The sequence below is a fragment of the Ochotona princeps genome, chromosome 7 (assembly GCF_030435755.1).
Source record: "Ochotona princeps isolate mOchPri1 chromosome 7, mOchPri1.hap1, whole genome shotgun sequence".
NCBI classification, from domain to species: domain Eukaryota; kingdom Metazoa; phylum Chordata; class Mammalia; order Lagomorpha; family Ochotonidae; genus Ochotona; species Ochotona princeps.
In genome coordinates this window covers 67146999-67174565 of record NC_080838.1, presented here as the reverse complement: position 1 = coordinate 67174565, position 27567 = coordinate 67146999, and the positions used below count along the sequence as shown (strand labels likewise).

General features: G+C 45.8%; 1 protein-coding gene across 1 annotated transcript; it reads right to left on the bottom strand.

Moving 5' to 3' along the window:
* Nucleotides 1–280: 280 nt before the first annotated feature.
* Nucleotides 281–27560, bottom strand: SDAD1 (SDA1 domain containing 1). Its single transcript, XM_058667202.1, has 22 exons — nt 27415–27560; nt 24112–24216; nt 23006–23104; nt 22381–22491; nt 21798–21869; nt 21618–21718; nt 19322–19379; nt 18492–18566; nt 17006–17107; nt 15881–15950; nt 14803–14906; nt 12975–13032; nt 11988–12046; nt 10012–10088; nt 9252–9349; nt 9075–9151; nt 7477–7603; nt 3816–3916; nt 3489–3679; nt 3308–3392; nt 2036–2197; nt 281–415 (listed from the first exon to the last, which is right to left on the bottom strand). Exons 1-22 carry the CDS (start codon nt 27502–27504, stop codon nt 368–370), a joined length of 2070 nt encoding a protein of 689 aa, XP_058523185.1. The 5' UTR covers nt 27505–27560; the 3' UTR covers nt 281–367.
* Between the last annotated feature and the right edge of the window lie 7 nt (nt 27561–27567).

Genomic DNA, 27567 nt, shown 5'->3' with positions numbered 1-27567 from the left:
GGCGATCTCTACAAGAGAACTATTTACACTACACTGGAAGCACATGTGTACACCTGACCCACCAGGCAGCCACTGGCCTTGGTGAAGGGATTATGGCTCACTATTTTCTGTATGTACAGTGACGGGTCATAGGCACCCAGCAATTTTTTTTGGTATGAGCGCTACATGAAAATGATTTCATGATACCATAACTCCACTGCCACCACCTTCCATCTTTGAAATCTAAGACACTAACTTATCACCAACTTTACTGCAGGCTTTGTAATAGAACACTTCTGGACTCTTATGTAAACCAACATTCTTGCTTTACTAATATACAGAGCAACATAAATAGCATTCTCTCTGGATTGGAAAACTTGCTTGGAAGTTACTTCATTCTTTTTCGCTTTTTCAAAAGTGCATCTCGTAGTGCCAGCTAGAAGATAAGAAAAAAATTACTTAAGCATGGCATATCTCGGGTATCCCATTCAACTAATTTGGCAATAAGGAGGTTTATCAACAAGGATTCACCCTGAGGAACTACTTCAGGATGTGCGACTGCTTCTTAGCACGAGAACCCTGTGTCCAGGAGGGCCTCCACACAGCTAGGGAGGGGAATACAGAGACTACAGGCTGCAGACCCGCAGCACCACCTGGCTCCAGGGACGACAAGCCTCTGCTTTGTACATGGCTCTCACACTGCAGAACATATTGTCTAAACACCCACACCTCAGCTTCTGCTTCATAGCCACCTTTTCCAAGACAACAAAATCCATTAAACAATGCACATGGGGGCCACCTAAAAGCATTTAACCACATTCAGCTGATTTAAGGTAACTATTATATACTCCCTTGTTTGCTGGTTTTCAAATGGCTTGTTTAATGTACCAAACGAATCAAGACATTTAAAACAACAAGCAAATGCTAACGATTACATGTTGCAGTAAGTCACACCTGGTGAAACTGTGCCAGCAAGGGGCACAACTAGATGCCTAGGGAGCAGGTACAGTAAGGCTAGTCCACGTGGTGATAATGTTTCGGGATAAAACGTAAGTGGGATTTCAGTTATTTAAGAAAGGTAAAACATCTCACTGATACTTTTATATTGCTTAATATGTCAAAATGATACTACTTTGGTATAACAAGATAATTATTGAAATTAATTTCACTTTGAAATCACATGTGATTCATACTATATTTCTATTGAACAAAGAGAGGAGATCATAGAAAAATGAGTGTCCTTGGTTGACATTTTAAAACGGAGAGGCCTTGAGGAAAACATAAGGCAGAGAAACAAACACGGAAATTCTAATTAGTTTCAGCTGCTAAAAGGCAAGTAAGCAAGGGGAAAAGCATGTTTGAAGCAACAGGTGCACATTTCCAATGAGCCTCTTATAGAAAAAAGACAACGATATACTGACAAGGAACAAATAAAGGCTTCACATCCGTGCTAACACGGCTTGTCCCACAGGAAGGAAGTGGTGGGGGCCTGCCCTGAGCCGAAACCTAACAGTCACACGCATCTCATGACACAAGAGGGCCTGCCCACTCAATGGTTATTACTTTCCTCAGCTCCCAAATATTATTAAGGGCCACTGAAGGATAAGCTAAAGGATTAATTAAGCGCAACTATAAATTTGGGAGACTCTGGTAAAATGTGGAATTTTAAAGATCTGAAGTGACACCTGTCCTTTCACTTCGATTTCAACAATTTATATTAAAAATTTTGTCATTTTGGACCTGGTGTGATGGCTCAACTAGCTAATTCTCTCAAGTGTTGTTTTTTTGTGTCCCAGTTGCTCCACCTCCCATCTAGCTCCCTACTTGAATCTGCTTTTGAGATAGCATTGTATAAAACAATTGCTTATGGAAAAGGACCAGGCATAAAACCATGGACTTGGTCGGGAGATTATTTCATGGGGCAGATATCAGAAAAGTCCAGGCTGGGCAAAGGCCTCAGAGATAATCTAGCTCACACTCCATCACTCAGAGATGTCCTAGCTTGGACTCTGCTACTATCCTTCCGAATGCTGTTCACGCCTCAAGGGGAACTCACCTGCTTTTCTCGGAAGGAACGCTTGTTCTTGGACCGGACGTTCTGGCTATAGCGCATCATCATGAAGTTCTTCTGCTTCTTCTTCTCTTTATTTGTGGAGCTAGCGAATGGATTCATTTTGGTTTTTTTCCTTACAAACTCCTTTCGGTCTGTTTTCCCAGCCTAACAGCACAAAGATTGGCACAAAGATATTTTAAATGGTATGTTTCAGGAGTTATCTAGCCAACATCACCATCACTTGAGTGCAAGTGCTCTGGACACCAGGGCCACGAAATGGCTTGAAGACAGCCTTGCCGCTCCTGGCTGGGTCCAAGACACAAGGACAGCGGACAGCAGACTCAAGCCCGTACACAGCTCAGTCTGGTGAGGTCAGGGGAGCTTCCCAGAGGCGGACATCGGCTTTTACAGCTGAAGGGCTTCATGTTGGGGAAAGGAAGAGTGGAGGTGGAGACCCGAGTGAGCACTGAGAGTGGGTGCATGAGTGGGTGCATGAGTGGGGAGGCAAAGAACAGCGTAACAGCTTTCAGTGTGAATGAATGGAGAGGGTAAGGAGAAGTCAAAACAGAATAGTGGCCAGGGCCAGCTCTGTGGCCTAATGAGTTAAACCACCAGTTATTACACTGGTTTACATCCTGGCTGCTCCACTTCTGCTCCATCTCCCTGCTAATGTACCTGAGAAGGCAGAAGTACTGGGGACCCTGTACCCACGTGGGAGACCCAGAAGAACTTCCGGGCTCCTGACTTTGGCTTGGCACAGCTCTGGCCACTGCAGTCATTTGGGAAGTGAACCAGTAGATGGAAGGATCCCTATCTCTGTAACTCTTCCTTTCAAATAAATAAAATAAATCTTAAAAAGGAAAGAAAAAAAATGGTGCCTAAAACCAATAAAGGGACAGAAGAGTTGGAAAGATAGGCAGGATGGTAGCACTGGCCAGCCAAGGCCCAAGCCACAGGCAGACTCCACCTGGCCGGGCTGTCCACTGGTGAAGGCCAACATGCCCCCTTTTCTAGCAGCGGGATAAACACACTGAGCCTCCCGACACACGACCATGTCACACTGCCCTTCAAGCCTGCACCTTGTTTCACGTGCTGGTTACACAGCTACACGCAATCATTAAAACTCACCTAACTTACTACATGTGTATTTTGCTCTCTGCTACTTGTACCCACATTTAAAAAACCTAGGGTCATGCTGTGACCATACAAGTTCTGACGAGACTTGGCCTTCTTGGCTTGCTGCTTAAAGAACCAGGAACAAGACGCTTCACTCACCATGGCCGTCGCCAGCCTTGTCTCCTTGTCAGACTTGGGCTTTTTATGAAGGCGTTCAATGTCCCGAAGGGAAAGCAACTCGCCCCTGGTGTGAGGGAAACACGACACAGGAAGCATGAGACAGGAATTCCTTTCCACGTCTCCCACACGAGCTGAGACCCCCGAGTTTGTGCCGATCTACCTGCGCTCCTCATCACTGTCTATTTCAATGTACTTCCTCTTCTGGGCTTTCCCTGGGGCAGCGTCCAGTTCCTTCCTCATCTGGGCAATGCGGATTTTCTGGAAGTCTTCCTGAGTTAAAACCCGACTTGTGCTGACGGCGGCGGCTTTGGCTTTCCGCTCCTCCATGGGCATGCTGCTCAGCTTCCGGGACTTGAAAGCACACACAGAAAGGTTGACATGGCTCCCGGCTCAACGGAGAACTCGGCTGCCCCACTGAGTCTCCCAGCAAGGCCTCGCACAAAACACACCTTCAAAACCACCAGGGAGAGGTATTTTCAGGACTTACAATTTCCTGTTGCTCTTCATCGGAAGAGTGGTGCACATCGACCCACTCCCCGTCAGCTTCCTCTTCCTCTTCCTCACTGAGGCTGGCACTTTCCCACCCGTCTGCGGGGAGAGGGGCACGTGCTTACCACCAGCACTTCAAGCCAAGTACTGGCGGCAAGCCGAGATAATCAAGCAATCCAAACCTCGCATATCTACAGGCCACGAAGTTAGCAATATTCATTCTTAAACATCTAATGGAGAACAAGCACTGGCCAAGAATCTATCACGTGTCAAAACCTGGTCATCTCTAATCCCCATGACTCAGCAGAGGCAGGGCAGACTCTTGGGGTGACGCCACAATGCCAGCAGCATCCCCCACAATCATGAAAACATCGTCTCACTCTAGAGCCCAATGGCACCCAGCCAATCTGCACTGTGCACTTGTCCTTGCCACACAGCAAGCACCTAACTCATCTACGCACACTTACACACATTCTTCACTTAGAAGACCGTCAGAGACGCTTCAACAAAGGAGATGGCCATAGTGCCGTCATGGCGATAAGCATTCTACTTCCAGACTCCCACTTCTTCCTGGGGCTCCCCAGCTCTCTGCTCTGCCATACACACCCGCGCTCTATCTCTGGCCTCTTCCCGTGCTGCCCCACATTGCATCCCAAACTCTGAGAGTTTCTCAAATCCTTCAGGGCCTGGCCCACACTCTGGCCGGCAAAGCCTGCACTATTCCTGCACTCCTGACTGAATTCCTGGCTTATCAGGAAGCAACTCTCTCAAGCCTTCAGGTGGACCAGGCCTGTCTTCTGCCCTTAAGCCACCAATGTAATCATAAATCCTTTAATTTTACTGCCTGGAGGAAAGGCCTTCGAGAACAAACGCAGTATTTTCTTCCTGGTATTCACAGTGGTTGGCTTTTTTAGTGCTGAAGTTTTGCTGAGGGCAAGGTTAAGGTGTAGTAGCTTGAGCCATCCCTGTAATGCTGGCATCCATATGAAAGCCAGTTCAAATCCCTGCTGCTCCACTTTGAATCCAGCCTTCTGCTACCCGCTTTCCTGGGAAAGCAGCACAAATGGTCCAAGCATTTGAACTCCTGGCAGGAGAGTTCCAGGCTCCTGGCTCTGGCCTGGCACAGACCCAGCCCCAACCACTGTGACCACTTGGGGAGTGAACTAGCAGATAGAAGATCTTTCTATCCCACCTCTCTATAACTCTGCCTTTCAAATAAATAAAATAAATTCAGAAAGCTTTACTGAATGAATGAATGAATGTAAAAATAAGATAGTTTCTTGGAGAGAAGAGGGTTCTTCAGATTCTTCATTTTCAATAAGAATTTTTCCTCAACAAGGAGAGTTTGCATATTATTCCAAGAACTAACACACACTTCTCTTCCAGGCAGCAAACACAAAACCATTATCTTCTCAAGTGCCAACAGCATGATCCTGCCATGAAGAGACAGTCTACGCTAAAGCACACATCTCCTCTGTGAGACGGTCAGCCTCCCAAGAGCAGGAAGCAGCTCCAGGCCGCTCACCGTGTGCACTGCTCCATCACTGGCTCGCTCACACTCCATCACTGTCTCGCTCACACTCGATCACTGTCTCGCTCACACTCCATCACTGTCTCGCTCACACTCCATCACTGTCTTGCTCACACTCCATCATGGCTCGCTCACACTCCATCACTGTCTCGCTCACACTCCATCATGGCTCGCTCACACTCCATCGCTGTCTCGCTCACACTCCATCGCTGTCTCGCTCACACTCCATCACTGTCTCGCTCACACTCCATCACTGTCTCGCTCACACTCGATCACTGTCTCGCTCACACTCCATCACGGCTCGCTCACACTCCATCGCTGTCTCGCTCACACTCCATCGCTGTCTCGCTCACACTCCATCATGGCTCGCTCACACTCCATCGCTGTCTCGCTCACACTCCATCACTGTCTCGCTCACACTCGATCACTGTCTCGCTCACACTCCATCATGGCTCGCTCACACTCCATCATGGCTCGCTCACACTCGATCACTGTCTCGCTCACACTCGATCACTGTCTCGCTCACACTCCATCACGGCTCGCTCACACTCCATCACTGTCTCGCTCACACTCCATCATGGCTCGCTCACACTCCATCACTGTCTCGCTCACACTCCATCACTGTCTCGCTCACACTCCATCACTGTCTCGCTCACACTCCATCATGGCTCGCTCACACTCCATCACTGTCTCGCTCACACTCCATCATGGCTCGCTCACACTCCATCGCTGGCTCGCTCACACTCCATCGCTGTCTCGCTCACACTCCATCACTGTCTCGCTCACACTCCATCGCTGTCTCGCTCACACTCCATCGCTGTCTCGCTCACACTCCATCGCTGTCTCGCTCACACTCGATCACTGTCTCGCTCACACTCCATCGCTGTCTCGCTCACACTCCATCGCTGTCTCGCTCACACTCCATCACTGTCTCGCTCACACTCCATCGCTGTCTCGCTCACACTCCATCGCTGTCTCGCTCACACTCGATCACTGTCTCGCTCACACTCCATCATGGCTCGCTCACACTCCATCGCTGTCTCGCTCACACTCCATCACTGTCTCGCTCACACTCCATCATGGCTCGCTCACACTCCATCGCTGTCTCGCTCACACTCCATCACTGTCTCGCTCACACTCCATCACTGTCTCGCTCACCATGTTCACACTCCATCACTATCTCGCTCACCATGTTCACACTCGATCACTGTCTCGCTCACACTCCATCACTGTCTCGCTCACACTCCATCACTGTCTCGCTCACACTCCATCACTGTCTCGCTCACACTCCATCACTGTCTCGCTCACACTCCATCACTGTCTCGCTCACACTCCATCGCTGTCTCGCTCACACTCCATCACTGTCTCGCTCACACTCCATCACTGTCTCGCTCACACTCCATCACTGTCTCGCTCACACTCCATCACTGTCTCGCTCACACTCCATCGCTGTCTCGTTCACACTCCATCACTGTCTCGCTCACACTCCATCGCTGTCTCGCTCACACTCCATCACTGTCTCGCTCACACTCCATCGCTGTCTCGCTCACACTCCATCACTGTCTCGCTCACACTCGATCACTGTCTCGCTCACACTCCATCACTGTCTCGCTCACACTCCATCACTGTCTCGCTCACACTCCATCACTGTCTCGCTCACACTCCATCGCTGTCTCGCTCACACTCCATCGCTGTCTCGCTCACACTCCATCGCTGTCTCGCTCACACTCCATCACTGTCTCGCTCACACTCCATCACTGTCTCGCTCACACTCCATCACTGTCTCGCTCACACTCCATCACTGTCTCGCTCACACTCCATCATGGCTCGCTCACACTCCATCATGGCTCGCTCACACTCGATCACTGTCTCGCTCACACTCCATCACTGTCTCGCTCACACTCGATCACTGTCTCGCTCACACTCGATCACTGTCTCGCTCACACTCCATCGCTGTCTCGCTCACACTCCATCGCTGTCTCGCTCACACTCCATCGCTGTCTCGCTCACACTCCATCAGTGTTTCGGTAAATGTCTGCCAACAGGCTGTTCCAATAGCGTACAGATTTAAAGATGAACACAGAGAGCAGGAGTGATTGTCTTGGTTTACGGTGAAATAAAAACGAACCTTCTTCATTGTCATCATTCTCTTCTTTCTCCACGTCCAACACTTCTGCTCCTGGAATATAATCTTTAGCATCTAACTCTCCGTACTCCTGTACCCGTGCCTCTGTGGATGCCTCTGTAGGCTTCCCCTGTGGGAGGAAACCTTGTTTAGAATAAGGTGCCAAGATTACAAGTATTACCTGCAGAATGTATTTATTCTCCAAGGACTCTGAATTGCAGGCAGCACCACATTAAAAGGAGGGAAGAAAATGACAAGACCTGCCCGCTTATGTCTGAGACCAAAGTAAAACCACAGCTAGGATGCTGCCGGTTTTACTCTCTCCTTTTATTTATTCATTTATTTTTTATTGGAAGGCAGATATACAGAGGAGAGGAGAGACAGAGAGGAAGATCTTCCGTCCAGTGATTCATTCCCCAAGTGGCCGCAACAGCTGGAGCTGAGCCAATCCGAAGCCAGGAGCCAGGAACTTCTTCTGGGTCTCTTACACAGGTGCAGGGTCCCAAGGCTTTGGGCCAGCCCCAATGCTTTCCCAGGCCACAAGCTGGGAGCTGGATGGGAAGCGGGGCCACCAGGATTAGAACCGGGGCTCATATGGGATCCCGGTGCATGTAAGGCGAGGACTTTAACCACTATGCTATCGTACCAGGCCCTTTTACTATCTTCTGATGCAGACCAGGAAGCTGGCAGATTTTTTAAAGAAAATACCATCTCTCTTTCTTTTGTATACACACATCCTTTTGTCCCTTCCAAATGCACTGAGTCAGTATCTGGCTGAAGGACTGCCTATTCAGTGCTGGCACAAGCTACTAACTGACCTTTTGAGATTCCAATCTACCAACTTTGTTAAATAGCCTTGGGCCTGGCACAGCAGCTTAGTAGCTAAAGTCCTTGCCTTGCATGTGCTGGGATCCCATATGGGTACCAGTTCGTATCCCGGCAGCTGCACTTCCCTTCCAGCTCCCTGCTTGTGGCCTAGGAAAATAGTTGAGGATATCCAAAAGCCTTGGGACCCTGCACCCACGTGGGAGACCCAGAAGGAGCTCCTGACTCCTGGCTTTGGATTGGTTCAGCTCCAGCAGTTTGCAGCCACTTGGGGAGTGAACCAGCAGATGGAAGATCTTTCTCTTTGGTAAAAACAAATCTAAAGGGGAAAAAAAAGCCTTCAAGTTGAAATGAGCTGTGCCGTGGGTTAAGCCATCCCCTGCAACAGCAGCAAATGCCTGTTGGTTCAAGTCCTGGCTGTTCTACTTGTGATCCAGCTGCCTCGTATTGCACCTGGGCAGCCTTGGTTATTGTGGCCACTGGAGGAGCAAACCAATGCTCAGAAACTCTTCCTCCTTCTTTGTAACTCTGCCTTCAAATAAATGAAGAAATATTAAAAAAAAAAAAAAGATTTAGTCATTGTCAATGAGCATATACCACTAATACAACAGAGTCTTGGAAATCAACCAACTGTAATCTAAATCTAAACAGTAAGAGCACACACATAATGAGCACTCGAAATGGAATTCCCATAAATACTAAAAATCAACTTGCAGGAAATAAGTCCCGCTTTCTGAGACCACAGCCCTCCTATCAAACATTCAGGTGTCACCTACGCGGAATTTCTTCTGCAACATCTGGGGATTCAGTGTCCGGAAGAGCTGAATCAGAGTCCTGGCAGCCATCATCACATCTGTGAAATGACACCTTGTGTGAGAAACTCTGGGGCAGAGCGTGCAGAGCCCACAAGCACGCCGCGCCCTTCGGTCTACTGAGAACACTGCACATCTTACTCTTATCTTTGTGGGTTTTGTACTGAGCCAAGTCTTGGAGAAGGTCTTCAGTCATGGCCAGAGGACATCGGGCCGTTATCTCCTTTATAGCGTTGATGCTACAAAAGCAAAAGGAACTTTGTTTGAACAAAGCAGAAATGGTTCAAACAAACAGATCTAATGAGATTGGTTTTAGATGGCACAACATGAGAGGCAGGGCAGTCTTAGAGGGCTTTGGCTCTTAGGTTACCACCATTTCCTCTGCTGGTGGGAGAAGGACAGGGAACAGTGTCTGGCACACTAAATCAAGACAACCATTTGCCCCTAATTCCATGAGAAGAAATGGGGTCAGCCAGGAAAGCTGAAGGTCTTTGGGGCTGTCATCCCACTAGTGTATCCCAAAGGAGATAAGAAGCCAACTTTTTAGTGCATTCTTATCATCAACAGATTAGATGATCTTGAAAGCAGTGCTTAAGTATTTCCAAAGTAACCAAGAAGGCCTCAGGACTACCTGTCAAGAATAAATAATTTGTTCCAAGGTAGGAGAGGAATTCAGAAGATAACAGAAAAAATATGGATTGCCAAACAATCATTTATTTGAGGGAGTAAAACTAGTAAGGACAAGTATCTCTTCTCTGGCTCCCTCCTCAAAATTCTACCCATTAGAATAAAAATATGAAACCTCTGAGAAGGCGGAAGCTTACTTCCAGCTGCTTTGCCAGAGGCCACACCACCAGCTGATTGAAAACACCCCTACCGCCCCCAACCAGGCGGTACATACCCTACTGTCATGACTTCCCCAGAGTTCTTGTCAGTAACAAAATTGTTGGCCACGGTCATCAGCAAGGACTGAATGATCTGAATTGGGAACAGGAGAAGAGAGCTGTAGGAGAAACATCTGTGCTCACTCAGCCACCTGAGGACTTGAGGACAACAGGCTGTGCACAGGGAAACACCTGCACACACAGCGTGCATACTGGATGAAGAAAAACGAAGGTAACACACAGAGGTGAAATCGCTTCACACCGGAGTTTGGTTTCTGCGCTATGATCAGACTAAAGTTTACTCTCTCTTAACATTTATCAACATAGATGAGAAAAAAAACAAAACAAAACAAACCCACCTGCTTGGACATAGGATAATCCAGCACTGTTTCAATCAAGGAACACAATTAAAAGCTTTTGAGAAATACGACAATCTCCCTGCACATACAATTTTTATTTAAGGCGTATTATTTATCCGAAAGGAAGAGACAGCTCTCCCATCTACTAATTCACACTGCAAACGGCTGAAGCAGTTGGGGCTGGGCCAGGTTGAAGACAGGAGCCTAGAACTCCATTCAGGTCTCCCACGTGGGTAGCAGGACTCTGAGCACCTGGGCCATCTTCTGCTAGCTTCACAAGTCCTTTAGCAGGGAGCTGGATCAGAAATGGAGCAGCCAGGACTTGAACCAGTGCTCCAGTATGTGACGTCACAGTTGCAGGTATTGGTTTAACTTGTGTCATTGCAATGCTTGCTGGACCATTTATTTCTTTGGCTACCGAGCCAAAATTTGGTTATTAAATAAAATTCAGAATTCTGAACAACCTGTCCGAAACAAACTTCACTGTTACAAGTTGCACAATTGAATTTCAATGTATGACGAAATTCCCCCACCCCCACCCCCCAAAAAAACCCTTAAAGATGGAATTAAAACATGAAGTAATTTTGGTGCAAAACAATTCTGAAATCCATGTGTTCCATTTTTATAACAGGCAATTCCTATGAACTTTTTAAAGACCCTTCATATGTATGAAGTTAAAAATATTTTTTTTGCAGCAGCACCCACCAGCAGGAACTGCAAGTGGGGGCAGGCTGGACTGAGCCAGGCTGAAGCACACACTGGTGGATGCCGAGGTGAGATAAGCCATACCAGTCTGGGGGTGGTGGGTGCTGGGTCTGTGAGCCCCGGGGGTGGGGGTTCCAGTGGAGCCTGCCTGCACAGTGGGCACCAGGACTGTGAGCCTCAGGGGCAGGGGTCCTTGGGCCCGCCTGTGAGAACAGGTCCTGCTCAGTGTAAAAGATACAGTGGACAGCGGGCCTTGGTGCACACGGAGAATATGGCAGCCCACTTGGGTCTACAGAGCACATCTCTTACCATAGCAGAAGCAGAACAGAACAAACTGGACTAACCCCAGCCAAATGATGACAGCAAATATCTGGGCAAATAGTAACTCTAAGGTTGACTGTGTCAGCCAACAGACACTGGGAGGGTTTCCTTATGCATGGATTGGTGAGATCGACAGTATTTCAGAACTACTATAACCACCTGGGCCGAATCCTTAGAGCATGTGCCACACTGGGACCCTGGGTTGATGCTGGGTGGCCATTCCCCATCCCTGGGTACTAGGGCGGCTGGGAGGCTGGGTATGGCTTCTCCCTTTATCCTTATCCCTCCTTCCCCCAGAAACAGGAAGAAACAGAAAATTCAGAAACAATGATCACATACACTTTTCCCTATCCCTGAATCCTTTCTATCCTGGATCAGCTATGTAAACATCATAAAACAAACAAACAAAAAAACAAGACTTTAAAAAAAATTTTTTTGCAGCAAAATCTATTTATCCATTATTGCCATTTTTCCTTATGACCTTTTAAAGTCTCTTCATAAAGGTCCTCAAGATTTGAAGGTAACCTCTATGGACAAGCAGCTCCAGGGCACCCGGCACTGTACTGCTACGCAAGCACTGGGGCCAGAGGAAAGTTCAAGGGGCTCACCTCTGGGGGCACAAGGTGATGAGAAGCTTGTGCAGCAAACAGAAGGATCTTCGTCACTTCTGAAAACACAAGAGGTCAGAAGGGTCACCATCAGGCAGCACGGCAGGTACACTGCTGTCGCTCCACCTGCGACATCCAGCCCTCAGGCAGCCCTGGGGCTCAACCTCCTCTGCAGCCACCGGATTAAAGGTGCCATCCTAACCCTGCCATCTAAAATAGAGCCCACCCCAGCACTCCTTCATGTCCTCACCAAATGTCCTTTTCTTCAAAACACGTCTCTTTACCGACACGTTATACACAGCACAGGACTTTCTGCTCACTGTAGAATGCTTACTGTCTAACACAGAAGCCACAAGGAAAGGACTTCCTGACCAGACACATAAATACAAGCACAGATACAACATTTGTTCTCCCTTCAGTGGGGCGACAGTGTGTCCAGAACAAGGTCTTGGGCACAAGAAAGAAGGGAGATAAAGCCTGACTGGCTGTTTATTGACTGTGTGAGCTTGGTGATGTGAGGACAGGACAGAATGATGTATATAAGGCACTTGGCAGAGGGCCTGGCGTGGCTCACATGAGATGCTCAACACATGTTAGTGTCCTTCCCACCTTGCTTCAAATTCAAACACAAAATGATTTTTTCTGCTTTCATGTTTTTGCTAAGAACAATCATGAGGGTAATGAGGGCAGTTATAAATCCAGTAATTTATTACATTTACAATAAAAAGTCAAGTCTTCTTCTCTAGAATTTTCCATATATGTCATGGCATTGCAAAAAGGCTTGTTTTGAGAAGCCATTTTTAACAGTAATTTTTACAGTTGGTGAACACAAGTAATCCAGTAACCACAGCAGCCTCCACAAGAACACAAGGGCTTCTCCGCCCTGCTCTGAGACACAACTCACCTCACTCCACCTCTGTCTCTAATGAACTCCAGAACAGAACACTGTGGATGGCTATTCCAATGCATGGCAAGTGAGCTGCTTACCTCGTTGGTGGGGCTGCAGGAACCTTTGCACAAAGGGGTAGAAGTTGAAGAGAAAAAGCTGTGGAGAGAGGAACACGCCAGCTCAGCACCCGTCCAGCTGCAGTGCAGCACTGCAAGTCTCCACGAGCTAACTATCGCCAGCACCTCTAACTGGGAATCCTGCTGAACCTTGGCTTTTTCTCAGAAGCAAAGCTTCGGTATATAATCGCCAAGGGAAGGATCTTTCCTCAACTGAGGCCACAAAGCTCTCCTCATTATGCAAATGAAGAAGAAAGAGTACACACGATAAACCAAGGCAAGGAGTAGCAAACAAAACATGGCATTCTTCTACCTTTAAAATTGGTGTGACTGCAGAAGTGACTTACTAAATCCAAACAGAGGGGACCCTGGGGCGAGAGGGCATACCCAGAGGCCGACCTCTGCCCCTTCTTCAAAATGCACACCAGAGGTGGAGCTTGGCACACTCCACTCCTATTCTCCCGAGTTTGGAACATTTGTACACAGTGCCAGCTGGGCACCCCTAACTTGAAGGGCCAACTTCCAAATTGCTCCAAAAGGTTAGCATTTCAGAGCATTTTCTTTTTTTTTATTTCTTAATTTTTAACTATGGAATTTCAAATAAGATGATCAAGTTAAGTATTAAGATTCCAAAACAAGGGATCAAATAAATTTCAATCAGAAGTAGCAACTAGTATAATCTCATTATTAAAAACCCAAGTCCTGATTTATTGTATCCCAGTCCAACCACACAGAAAGAATGACTGTGTTCGGTAGTTCAGAGAAAACATGAACTCCCAGTCTGCCTCCAGCACAGCAACAGGTGTCCAGCTATCAGGGAAATGGTCATTGAAACAAGTGAAGACACTCGACCAACCTAAACACAGCTATTTCATTACTGTTAGCACTGAACGTCCAGTGTCATGTCCACCAAACCATGCTCAAACTGCAAGTCGCTTTCCTACCAAGCTCAAATTCAAATTTCACATTAATTTATTGCAGAAATGTACTAAAAGTTGGATTGGAGACTCCACTTTGGGACCCCACCCCACGTAGAAAGAGCAGTGAGGCCTCACACATGCTTTCAGGAGCTCTGAAATGGGGCCAAACCACGTCACGCAGCATCTTAACTGCCGCACCACGTACTCCATGTTTTTTAAAATTATTTTTAAGAAAAATCCTTATATTTTTCCATTTGAAAAAAAATTGATTATCAAAACTTCCTTTTAAAGAAAGCAAAATATTCACTCAGAGTTCAGTGACAGGAAAACAAAATAAGGTAAACCTCATGGGTCATTTCTTCACGGCCTGATTTTAGGGTATTGACAATGGCAGCTGGTCTAAGATGTGCCCATTTGCAGGCACCATACACACACCCCCACCACCAAGGAGCACTCGCAGCCTAGTCTAATTAGTTAACTTAATCAGAGAATCTAGCTCTGCAAACAACACAGCTTCCTAGCAGAGGGATCTAGAAATCAGGAAATCCATGGAGAATTTATTAAGCTGTGACATATAAGGGTACACAGAAATATGTGGGTCATGATGTCTCCAGAGGATGTATATGTAAATAAAGTGAATCCAAGAAAAGTGGACAAGTAGAACCCCAAACATTCTATCTGGATGCAAGCCCGAAGTGACATCAATACTTCAGAGAAACACAACAGGGATGAAGACAGTTATTTTTTGGCAGAGCTTAGCTTTGGTAAATTCTATGCGTTCAAGTGCTTCGGGCGATAAAACTGAATCTTTGCTCTTGCCAGGGGCTTCCCCTTTACCACAAGTGATTCTACTGCTATCGCAATCCAAGAGAACGCAATGATTTCCAAACCTCGTGAATTCCCACCAATCTGGAGATAAGGTTCATGAGCATCATCTTCACTTCAAACCTCTCCTTAGAGCTCTCCAGCTGCTTGAGAAGTTTTTCAGCAAAGTCTGCAAGAAAGCAGGTCAAAGAAACACACTGATGATCCAGGGGCTGTGCAACTCTCCTCTAACGGGCCCGGGAGGCGACAACCGCATTGAGGAAGGCTCAAGTGTTCAGCCTCCATGGGATATTTAACATCAGCCTCTAGACTGACAGGTGTTCATCTGCGCCACTAGCAGTCCTCTAGAGCCCTAGCTCTCAGAGGTGAGCCCCCAGAGCCAGCACCGTCTGTCCCAGAGCTGGTCAGAAATGCATCCTCCTCGAAGAACTATACTTCAGCAATGATATAGAGGAACTAGGTGGGGGGAGGGGAACTGGAGAGGGGATAAGGGAAATCCCAGGAGCCTATGGAACTGTATCATAACATGATAAAAGAGAAATGCATCCTCTGAAGAGACACACCCACTGAATCACAATCTATACTTTAACAAGCTCTCCATAGAAACCTGGTTCTATAGCAATGGCTAGCAAACGTTGCTGTGCCTTAGAGACACACAGGGCTGACAAGTCCTGCTGCCCAGTGTCCCCCATATGAACTAAACTGAAATCTCTGGGATAACAGACCCAAGCATCAATACTGTTTAAAAAGTCCCCACGCAATCCCAATGCGCAGTCTGAGAACTAGTGTTCTAGTTTCTAGATTTTTGGTTTCAAGAGATCAGTTATTTTTGTTTTCAGTTTTTACTTTAAAGACTAACAGAAAGAACACTAATTTTTTATCTGGTCAGATATACTGTCCTACCATTACTGTATTGTTAAGGACATGACTCTCGAACAGACTTGTCTTTTACATTTTTCTTATTTTGCTGTGGACTGGAGCCATTGCGTTGAAACATAATTCTCTAGCTTACAACCAGTGAGTAACAAGCAAACATCTACTAGTTGCCTAGGAGTGCCAGGGATCTTCTAACGCCTATTAACCCGTCAACAAAGTAGGGAGATCCAAGGCCAACAAGGATCACGGGAAGTTGTGCTGCAGTACCTTGGGGATCATGAATCAAGTGAATAGCTGAGAAGTTGAATACCTCTGGCTTTTTCTTCTTCTTTTGTTTCTAAAAGAAAGGAAAAGGAAATACGTTTCCACTATGAAATATAGTAATGATGCCTTTAGAATTCAAAGTGCTAATGTGCTCAAGGCTGTTATCAAGTCCACTAGACTATTCAAAAGAAAAAGAATTGTTTTAAAATCTTTCTTCCAGTTGGAAGAATTCAAGGTGGTTTTGTCTTAAACCTTGGAAATAATTTAATTCCATGAAACTTAAAGGAATCTGCAAATAAAAACCTTAAAAAACACAGAGGTGACAAAGTAATGAATTTCGGAGTAAGCATTAAAAAAATATCAAATAGGTTTTACTTTGTATTTCTCAGGAAACTTGTCCAGCAAATACTCCTTAATAAAAATCACTTAAAAAAAATAGTTATTTATTTTTTAATTGGAAAGTCAAATTTACAGAGAAGGAGAGACAGATCTGCCATCTGCTGGCTCAATCCCCAAACGGCTGCAATGGCCAGAGCGCAGCTGATCCTAAGCCAGGAGCCAGGAGCTTCTTCCAGGTCTCCCACATGGGTCTTACAGGTCCCAAGGCTTTGGACCGTCCTCAGCTGCCTTCCCAGGCCACAAGTAGGGAGCTGGAAGCGAAGTGGAGCAGGTGGGACACAAACCAAAGCCCATATGGGATTCTAGCGTGTGCAAGGACAGGACTTTAGCCACTAGCCTATTGCGCTAGGCCCAATACAAAACATCTTGATCACAGGAACTAAAAGTGAATTACTATAATCAAATCACAAATTCTTCTAGAGCTGAATACATCTATTAAAAAATTCACACTTGAAAATTCATATTCCTCCACTGGGGACAAAAGAGAGAAACAAATTGAAACATTTGTCCCACCCACCTTCCTCCATACATCAACCCTCCTCATCACAATTAGAGGTTCAAATGGGCATGCATCCCCCTGAACTACATAAGCAATAATAAAAGTAAAATTAAAGTTAAAAACAATTTATCAACCATTTCTTTCTAAAAGCTACTTCACTTGAAATTCACAAAAGCTGATTACAATGTTCTGCATCCTGAATTTTACCTCAATCCCAGCAGAACTCTTACCTTGAGCACTTTCATTGCCTTCTCCAACTTTTTCTTGTTTTTGGAGCTTTTCTTCCCTGTGGCGTACTGCACTAGCAGGTCTCTGGCTGTTGGCCCTTCGTCCTAAAGAAGAAGTGATTTTGTAAAACTGTCCGCCAGAAAGACTGTATGCAGGGAGGCAGACTCGTCCCTTCGTCATCCACCTCTTGGTTCTTTTATCAGTCTTCAAAAGTTCATGGAAGTGTGTCTGACCAAAAGAATTATTCATGTATCTCAAAGGTTTTTGCACCAAAATAAACATCTTTTAATTCAATTTTCCACAAACTGTTTGAAATTCCCTTATAGTCTGCCCACAGTTATTAAAAAAAAAAATAACCAAACAACTAAAAACTATGCATACACATGGATGCAAAGGCACATAGATCTTTCTTATTTTGCTGTTTAAAAAGTTGTTATTCATTGAGTTGGACAAAGAGAAACAGAGAGATCCATCTCTCCCTGATTCTTTCCCCAACTGCCCCCATCAGGAGCCAGCAAGTTAGGGCAGGTCTCCCATGGGGGTGGCAGGGACGCACCTAATCCCTCACCTGCTCCCTCCCAGGGTGCGCTTCAGCAGGGAGCTGGGATCGGGAGCAGAGTTGGGACTCCAACCCAAGTTCTCTATTATGGGACATGAGTGCCAGAAGTGGTACCTTAACTGCTGCACCAAAAGGCTATCCCCTTGCTTGTTGCTGGAACTCGATACACAAGACAGAACACAAATGTCATTCTATCTGAAAAAAGAAACCAGCACATCTATATACCAACAAAAAGGAATAATCAAGAAATAATTCAAATTCTAAAAAATATAGGTGGTAAAACAAGGCAGACCTCTATATATTAACCAAAAAGATCTAGCTGCCCTGGTACATCTGTGTGTACTGACACGATGGAAGCGAGGTGCAGAGTAATCATGGCATTGATAGTTTTGAAAAACCTCCTACACATATAAGACTGTATTTTTGTGCATCAAACACAAACATCTAGAAACAAAGTGATTACCTGTGAAGAAGAAATCCAGAGGTAGAAGTAAGTCAGGGCCAAGAAAAATTTAATTTTATCTATACAAAAATCTACCAACCACACTGTTTAACAGCTGCCATAATGCATTCCAGAGTTAGTTACCAAATCACTAAAATGATGGTAATTTTTTTCTTTGTAATATTTTCTTAAACATTTCACAATGTTTTACATTTTTCTCCTTCCACCCTGAACCTCTATGATGCTGACAATATCTCAAAAATATGTTAGTGGTAATTGTTATTCATAACTTATAGAGTAAGATATAGTCTCACTGGATACATATATTAAATACAAAAAAACCCTCAGAATGGCAGAACTCAGTAAGGAACAAAGGTGTCATATATAAACTTCTAACTCAAGCAGCCAGATGCTATACAACTTGTACTCCAAGCAACAACAAAATTAATGGATTGCTAAGTTGAAAAGCAGCCATAATTAAACTCACCTCAGATTCCGAGTCACTGTCCTGTTTTTCATCTTCATCTTTCCCGAGGAAGAATGTTAAAGCAGCAACCAGTATCTGAAGACCAATGAGGAAAACACTGTGACAAAATCCATCTTACAGGACAGGTGTTTCATCTACACATTATGCATTTGTATAAAATGAAAAAGAAAAATCAAAGAGTGAGTTTTTTTCTTATCCTTAATTTAAAAAGTTTTTATGTTGTCTCATACATACTTAATTTTAAAATAATTATTAGATGAACACCTTTAGGTTCTAAAGTTATCCTTCACGTTGACTCACAAGCACTTCTACATCCCCCACCAAAAAAAGACACTACAGTCTTCAATAGAAAATCAAAAACAGTCACTGTCTCAATTGATACTGAGCCAAAAAGAAAGGACTCAGAAAAAAAAAATCTGCTGCTGTCATCTATTACATGCATTAATAAAAAAAAAAAAGATTTGAAAAGTAGAGATACAGAGAGAGGAGACATAGGGGGGCAATTCTTCCATTTACTGGTTTACCCACAAATGGCAGCAACAGCCAGAGCTGTACCAGGCTGAAACCAGGAGCTAGGAGCCTCATCTCAGTTTATCATCTTCTGCTTTCCAAGGTTCTGTGCGTCCACGCAGCCCTCCCTGCAGGCCACACACCATCACAGCCACAGAGCACCTGCCCTGTGCGTCCACGCGGCCCTCCCTGCAGGCCGCACACCATCACAGCCACAGAGCACCTGCCCTGTGTGCCCACGTGGCCCTCCCTGCAGGCCACACACCATCACAGCCACACAGCACCCAGCCTGCACGTCCACGCAGCCCTCCTGGCCTCACCTTGGTCACCTTAGAGAAACATGCCGTCGTGATAACATTGACAGTTTTAGCATCATTCCTGGTTGGGGGGGGGGGAGACAATCAGTGTGTTGAAGTAAATTTTTATCATTATTATACTGAAGCACAGACTGTGGCATAAAATAATGAACAAATACTTATCCATATAAACAAATATTCCTGACACATTAGAAGTCATAATTCCAGCACTTTAAAAAGTTGTAGGAGGTGGGCATTGCGGCTTGGTGGCTCGAGCTCCCACATCCATACTGGGGTACTCCTGGTTTGCGCCCTGACTGCTCTGTGCCTCTGAGCCAGTTCCTGCTAATGCCCGTGGCAAAGGCGGCTGCTGAGGGCCTCTGTCATGTGGGACACCAGGACTGAGTCACAGGCATTTGGCAAGTGGGCCAGTGGACAGAAGATCACTCTCTTATATAAATCTGCCTTTCAAATTAATTAATTACATTTTTAAAGTGTTACGGATTACTGAAATAGTTAACCAGAAGAAAAGCATTTAATTAAATTTGAGCTCAGCCATCACAACGGAGTTTTTCAAGAATTTCTAAGGACATGGGAATCTGTTCAAAGTAAGGGGGGAAGAACAATCCAAAATACAAAAGTTAGAATATGCAAAATCCCAAACACATTGAAATGCACATTAAAGAATAAAGGAAACACTAAAACATACTAATATGAAAATCGGCATGGAAAGAGTAACTTTAATAATCCGATCCATACTGGTTTTTTTTTTTTTTTGCTGCATCCCATGTGTTTTGATGTTTTTTATCTCAGTTTTATTTATTCCAAAGACTTCCTTTTCTCTTGTCGAATTCATTGCTGGCTCATGGATTACATTATTTTTCTCAAGAGATTTTTGTGTTTCCTTTTTGTCACCCATGTGTTGGTTACCCAGTGGTGTGTTTTTTCATGGTGCTGTAATTTGTTTTTGTCGTTGTTATTGTTGTTGCGGTTGTTTTAACTCATACCAGTTGTTGGCCTTGTTTCATAGCTTCTCAATTATGGAAATGCACATAGTAATGGGGTACAGGGGTCCACCATATCCAGATGTGGGGATATAATGCAACATTCATTCCTGCTTCCAGACAAAAAATGGATTTCCAATGAAACTGTTGGAAATGTGTAGACTGGGGTACTGGATGTTGGACTGTCTGACATTGTACCAGCAATGTCGGGGTACACTTATATAAGAGACTGATGGAATTGTGACTCCTTATGAAGGACTATACAATAATAGTAAAATGGGGAAAATCTGCCAGGCAATGGGAGCTTGCGGGGGAATCCCAATCTATATGAAATTGTACCACCTAATTCAAAAATTTAAAAAAGAATAAATGAAATACTAAAACATACTAACAGTGATTATCTCTGCATGGTGGAATTATACTGCATAAATAATAATAATAAAAATAACCCTTTCCTGGTTTCTCCCCATTTTCTGCTGAAATGAGTATTACTTTTACAGTTAAGCAAAGCAAAGAAAGCTGGAGTACCTGCAGTGGTACTTCACACATACAAGATGAACCAACTGGAAAGCCCTCAGTGCAGAAGAGGAGAGCAACGGAAGACCTGGGCTGGAACTTCAGTCCGCCTCCTAATAGCAGTGAACATCTCCTTCAGGAACTTGGATTTCATTATCTGTAAGTAAGGCTAACTCCAGGCAATCTACATTTGTTCTTCTGTTGTTCCAAAAGTTGAACAAGGTCAAGAATACGACTTCAGTAGATACCCAAGAAACGGCAGCCAATGTCATTAGTCATTTGCTTTGTCTTTGCATTTCTACCGCTAAACTAATGTGTTTTACTAAAGAATTCAAGATTGGGGCCCAATGCAATGACTCAACTGGCTATCCTCCCCCTTTCATGCATCAGGATCCCATTTGGGTGCCAATTTGTGTGCCAGCTGCTCCACTTCCCATCCAGCTCCCTGCTTGTGGCCTGGGAAAGCAGTGCAGGACGGCCCAATGCCTTGGGACTCTGCACCCGCAAGGGAGGCCCAGAGCAAGCTCCTGGCTCCTGGCTTTGAATCAGTTCAGTTCCAGCTGTTGTGGCCACTTAAGGAGTGAAACACGGGATGGAAGATCTTTCTATCTGTCTTTCCTTCTTTCTGTAAATCTGACTTTCCAATAAAAACACATAAATGTTAAAACAACAACAACAACAACAACAACAAAAAACCCTCAAGATCAAGCAAAAACATGTATATATGTGCTCTGTATTAAGTGTAAATGAAAAAGAGTTTACTTCTCAAGAGAAACATCCATATAGCTATCCAGACATACCAGATGTTCCTTCTATAGAGCTCGATCATCACGTCCAAAGAGATCTTGGCTGCAGTTGCATTACTGTCTCTTAACATGGTATACATGAAGTTCTGCAAGACCTGAGGGAAACAAAGAGAAACAAGCTACCATACACTGCTGCTACAAGACTAAAAGCATGGAAAACAAAGCGGAACTTACCACATTGACTTTATTGTTCTTGTGTTTGGCGTTTATATTCTTGATATCAGTCACAATATGTGTGTATAAAGTCTGAGAAAAAGAAAAACATGCACATTAAACTTAGGCAACATTCCTGACCTTGCTACACCTTTTACTCTGCCTTCCAAATAGATTTCATTATTTTCATTTGAAAAAGACAGGATGGAAAATGAGGGAGAGGGAGACCTTGTATCCACTAGCTTGCTTCCCAAATGCTCACACAGGCAGGGCTGGGTCAGGCTGAAGCCAGGGGCTCAGAATTGCCGTAGCTGTGCCTGGCAGGCACCCCAGCACTTGAGTCATCAACTGTTGTCTCCCAGGTTGTGACAGCAAAGCTAGATCAGAAGCAGAGAAGCCAGAACCCAACTGGTACTCTGATAGAGACAGCGGATATTCCCAACCGTAGCTTAATCCACTCTACTACAAAACCAGCCTTTAAAATCATTACTAATTGGTCCAATAATGGAAAACCCTGAGAATTCAAATGGCCTCACAACTGCTGCAAGCTTTATGTGCCCTCAGGAAAGAAGGAGCAGCAGGGGACATTTTCCGAGTCCTTTACCGTTCGCAGCAGCTTGTCGTGGCAACGCAGAAGTTCAAAGAAGAGCTCCAGCAACCCCGACGGATCGATGAGATTCTTGTTTCTCAGCAAGATCAAGGATTTGCAGAATGTCTTTCAAAGGAGAACAGAAACAAACTGTCAGTCCATGGCAAAGCTAGTCACACAACAGAAAGAAGCCCACCCATCCCAAAGTTAGCTCTGTGACTCCACGCTACTACAGGCAGGCAAGGAGACGGTCTCTGCACACCACCCCACAACCGTCACACACACACACACACACACACACACACACCAGACATCAGGGACACTGCTAACAGGACTAAGAAGTTCCCCTGGCTGTGCAGTGACAATCTGATCAGCTTCAGATCAGCTCTGTCCACTATGGCCAATTGTGGAGTGGACCAGCGGATGGAAGATCTTTCTCTCTGTTTCTCCCTTTTTCTGTGGATCTGCCTTTCCAACAAAAATAAGTCAATCTCAAAAAAAAAAAAAAAATTTATATATACATATGTATACATATGAGTGTGTATACATATACGTACATATTCAGCATACAGGCCGCCCTTATTCAAACACACATTACAGGACCATAGCACAACTTGCTGACTCCAACACTGTGTCTCACCATTCGAAGATCTGGGTCCAAGACGGTGTGATTGTAGGAGAGGAGATCTTTGAGCTCTTGGGGAAAGCTGCGGAGATGCTCTGGGTAGCAGTGGCCAATCTGCAACAAAGCAAAGGCACCTCAGGTTTCACAGCTGCAATTCACACGCATAGTTTCAAAATGTTCTGCAAAACCAGACTGGAGGTACATGGTGCCAAACCACCTTCCCCTCTAACCCTGCTATATACTATTTTTTTGTAAGACATATCTTTTTTTTTTTTTTAAGAACTCATCTTGTGATAAAATTCAAGAAAAACATTTATGAAGTATTTCTCAGGTTTTTGGAAAAAGATCAGCAACAATACTAGAAAATTTGCAAAAACAGTTCAAACATTTAATTAAGTTCTCACAGAACTACACTACTGCTGAAACAAATATTCTGTGTTAAGATCAGTTCTAGTTTTATTTAGATCTGGGGCCAGCACCATAGTGTAGCTGGCTAACCCCCAGCCTCTGGGGCCAGCATTCCATATGCGCCCTCATCTGTGTCCCAGCTGCTCTACTTCTGATCCAGCTTCCTAATGGCCTGGGAACACAGCAGAGGACCACCCAAGGTCATGAGATCTTATACTCATGTAGGACACCCAGAAGGAGACCCAGCTTTGGCCTGGTCCAGCTCTGGCAACAGCAGACATATGGGAAATGAAACAGTGGGTGGAAAATCTCTCTGCCCACCTCTCCCTCTCTCTTTGTAATTCTGACTTACAAGTAAAATAAATAAATAAATAGATAAAATGGGGAGAGAAACTCTATTCTTGGGACTAGCACAGTGGGTTAAGCCGCACCTTATAACACCAGCATACTACGCCACCATGAGTTCCAGTTTGAGCTGTTCTACTTTCAATTCAATTCACTGTTTATGTGCCTAGGAAAACAGCAGCAGATAACCCAAGTGCTTGGGCCTCTACACCCACCTAGGACACCTAGACAGAGTTCCATGCAGTTGGCTTTGGTTTGGTCCAACCCTAGCCAATACAGCCATTTGCAAAGATCCCTCTCTCTCCCCACTCTCTTTGTAACTTTTTCAAAGAAATAAATTAATTAATGATTAAAGATGATCTCCTTACCTGTGCCATGAACATCACCAGCTCTGCTAGTTCCTTGCTGGGTTTATTTGGTTGTAATTTGAAAATCTCCACATTGGATCTGTAGTGATTATACTGCTGTAGAAACTGTAGAAAATAATTCAAATGCATTATATCTTCTTATATGACTACCACAAAAAGAATCAAACACTTCTTAGTAAAAGTCCTTTGAAAGCAGATTGGAGAAGGTGGCACAAGGGATTCCCCCCTTACCTAAATTGCTCAAAGTGAGTTTTCAAAAATTCAAGCACATCATGGAGAATCTAAAGACCGTTCCCTTAGAAGTGTCATTAGGAGTTTACATGCTGTGGTATAAAGGACAGTAAAGCAAGGGGCAGCCACTCCGGCTGTCCTGTCACTTCATCTCTAATGACCCCAACTACTCCAGTCTACATAAACAGAGCACTCAAGCCAGTAGAAAAATGTAAGTCAGAAAACGGGATGCAAAAGTTGAGCATATGAAGCTTGCCAGTCAAAATTCCTCTCCTTTTAAAAGTATCAATTAAGGGGCTGACGCTATGAAATAGTGGATTAAGCCTCTGTCTGTGACCCCAGCCGCTCCACTTCCAATCCAGCTCCAGCTTGTGGTGTGGGAAAGCAACAGAAGGTGGTCCAAGTCCTTGGGTCCTTGAACCGGAGTGGCAGATTTGGAAGACGCTGCTGAATCCTGGCTTTGGACTGGCCCAGCTCCAACCATTCCAGCCACCTGGGCAGTGAAATCAGTGGACGGAAGATCTCTCTCACCTTACTCTGTATGTCTGTCTTTCAAATAAAAATAAGTCTTTAAAAAGCTAAACAAAAACAAACAAACAAACAACAACTAAGGCTCAGGCATCTAGTGGAGCAGGTTAGATGCCACCGAGGACATGACACCCCAAGCACCCTGTATCACGCCTGGGTTCCAGTCTCGGCTCCAGTCCTGTTCCAGCTCCCTGCTATCATCCTGGGAGGAAGCAGCACACTCAAGTCTGTGCCACCCCCGTGGAAACCGGGGATGGAGACTGGGCTGAGTTCCAGGCTTCTGGCTTTTACCAGGTGCAGCCCTGGCTGCACTGTGCATCTGGAGAGTGAATCAGCAGATGGAGGATATCTCTCTCTGCCTTTAAAACAGAATGCAGGGCCCGGCACAGTAGTCTAGCGGTCCCCCCTTGCCTGGGTCAGGATCCCATATGGGCACTGGTTCTAATGTTAGTGGTTCCGCTTCCCATCCAGCTCCCTGCTTGTGGCCTGGGAAAGCAGTGGAGGACGGCCCAAAGCCTTGGGAACTTGTACTTGTGTGGGAGACTCAGAAGAGGCTCCAGGCTCCTGGCTTAGGATCAGTGCAGCTCCAGCCATTGCAGCCGATCGGGGAAGATCTTCCTCTCTGTTTTTCCTACTCTTTGTATATCTGACTTTCCAACAAAAAATACATAAATCTTTTTTAAAAAAACACTAAAGGTAAATCTGGGGGGAAAAGTATCAAAATTAAAAGATTAAACCCAAAATGCCTTTGAAGCTTTGGAAGATAAATGATTACAACAGGCTGCAGACATTTCCACAAGGGGAAGACTGACTGGTTAGGGTGTGGGGAAAGGATCTTTGGTGAAAAACACATAGTCGGGACCAGCATTGTGGTGCAGTACGCTAAGCCTCTTGGTGAGGCTGCAGCATCCCATATGGACACTGGCTCAAAGTCCCTGTACCCATGCGGGAGACACGGAAGAAGCTCCTGGCTCCTGGTTTCAGACTGGCCCAGCTGTGGCCCTAACAATCACTTAGAGAGTGAACTAGCAGATGGAAAATTTCTCTCTCCTTCTGTAACTCTACCTTTCAAATAAAAATAAAATAAATCTTCACCAAAACAAAACAAAACACCACTATGCACACAGAGGTTCAGGGTGAAGTGGAAAGCAGCGGGCATGGGTGGCAAGCCTGGGCTCCCCCGGCTGTGTGCGCTGTTCAGGGCCTCGGTGTGCACCTGCTGGAGGCAGACAAAGGCACACATCCTCTCTCGAGTGTGCACTACATCCGCTGAGCCCACTAGCTTCCCACTGTCCCTTCCCGGCTCCCCTCCAGCCCAATCCTATGACCACTCATTCTAGTAACTTCCATGCATGCATTTCAACTGGCTTGCCCCTTCCATTCTCCACTCTAGGCTTTCTGTCAGCTGTTTAAGGCCTCATCTTGATCCAACCACAAGCCTGAAACAAACACAGCATGGTGTCTGCTGAGGACCTTAGCCGGCTTCTCACCTTTCCTGGCTCCTAGGCAACCATGGCATACATTGTATTCTATCCTTAAACCTCCACCATGGTCTCTGGCACCCTCAGCTGACACTCTTATTTCACTAAGAGGCAAGGTCAGGACAATTTCCTCTTCCACGCATCTGGACCACCCAGCTCCTGGGAGTCATGCATTTCCCCTGCTCTCCTGCTACGAGGTCTACACCTTCAGAACACTTTCCCAAGCCAGCTGTCCCTCCCAGCTCTTTGCAGAGCAGCAGTAACCCCTCCCCCTCTCCCCCAGCCTTCATTTTCGGGATCAACAAGTTTTGCCCCACCAGGATACGGATGCTATTTTCACGTACAATTTCTTGTACTTGCTCGTTTTTGTTTATTTCCACTGCTCCTAAGTGGAAAAGGTTTCCCTACTGCTGACCTCAACCACTGGGGATGCCTAGGTGCCGAAACGCATTCTTGTGAGTCCTTGGGTGTGAACACTGGGAGAGGGACAGAATTGAGAAAGACACTCAAAAGGTGGGTAATTGTGCTAGCCGCTGAACAAATCTCTAGTGAGAAAGAAGTCCAGACCATTACGGAAAATGCACTACAGCGATACCCGTTTAACAAGCACCTGTCGGGTTAACTCATCAATACCACCACCTGGAGTTTGTCGAGTGGCAGACGAAACGCTCTTATTCCCACAACTTCTATGAGGGCAGTGTACAAGAAGTCCATCACAATTTTGGCCTCCTTTTTTCAACCGCCTTTCCTAAAGCAAAACCTGACATGCAGATCGCGCCAGCCTCCTCGGGGCACAGGACACTCGGGTCCTCCCCGCTCCCCCACACAGCCCGGGACACGGAGCGGGCTCCTCCAGAGTTGGTGACCCAGCCTAGCAGCAGGTGTCCAAAACCACGGCAGCGACACCCGGGAGGCCGCCGATCTGTTAGCAGATAAACCCTGAACACGAACGCGCTGTCTCCGCAGGCGGGGATCGAACACGGGGACGGCCTTTCCCCAGGCGCTCCTCCGCTCCGCAGGGAGACCCTGGCTGCAGCTCTCGCCCGCCCAGCCGCGCTCCCACCTCCTCGATGTAGGCCGGCGGGTCCCGCTTGATCAGATTCTGTAGCTGCGGGAGGTTGCTGGGCAGCTTGTTGTTGTTTCTGCTGGCCATGCTGACTGCAGAGCCTCCGCCGCTGAGACCCGGCACTTCCGCGTGTAACCGGAAACGGCACGT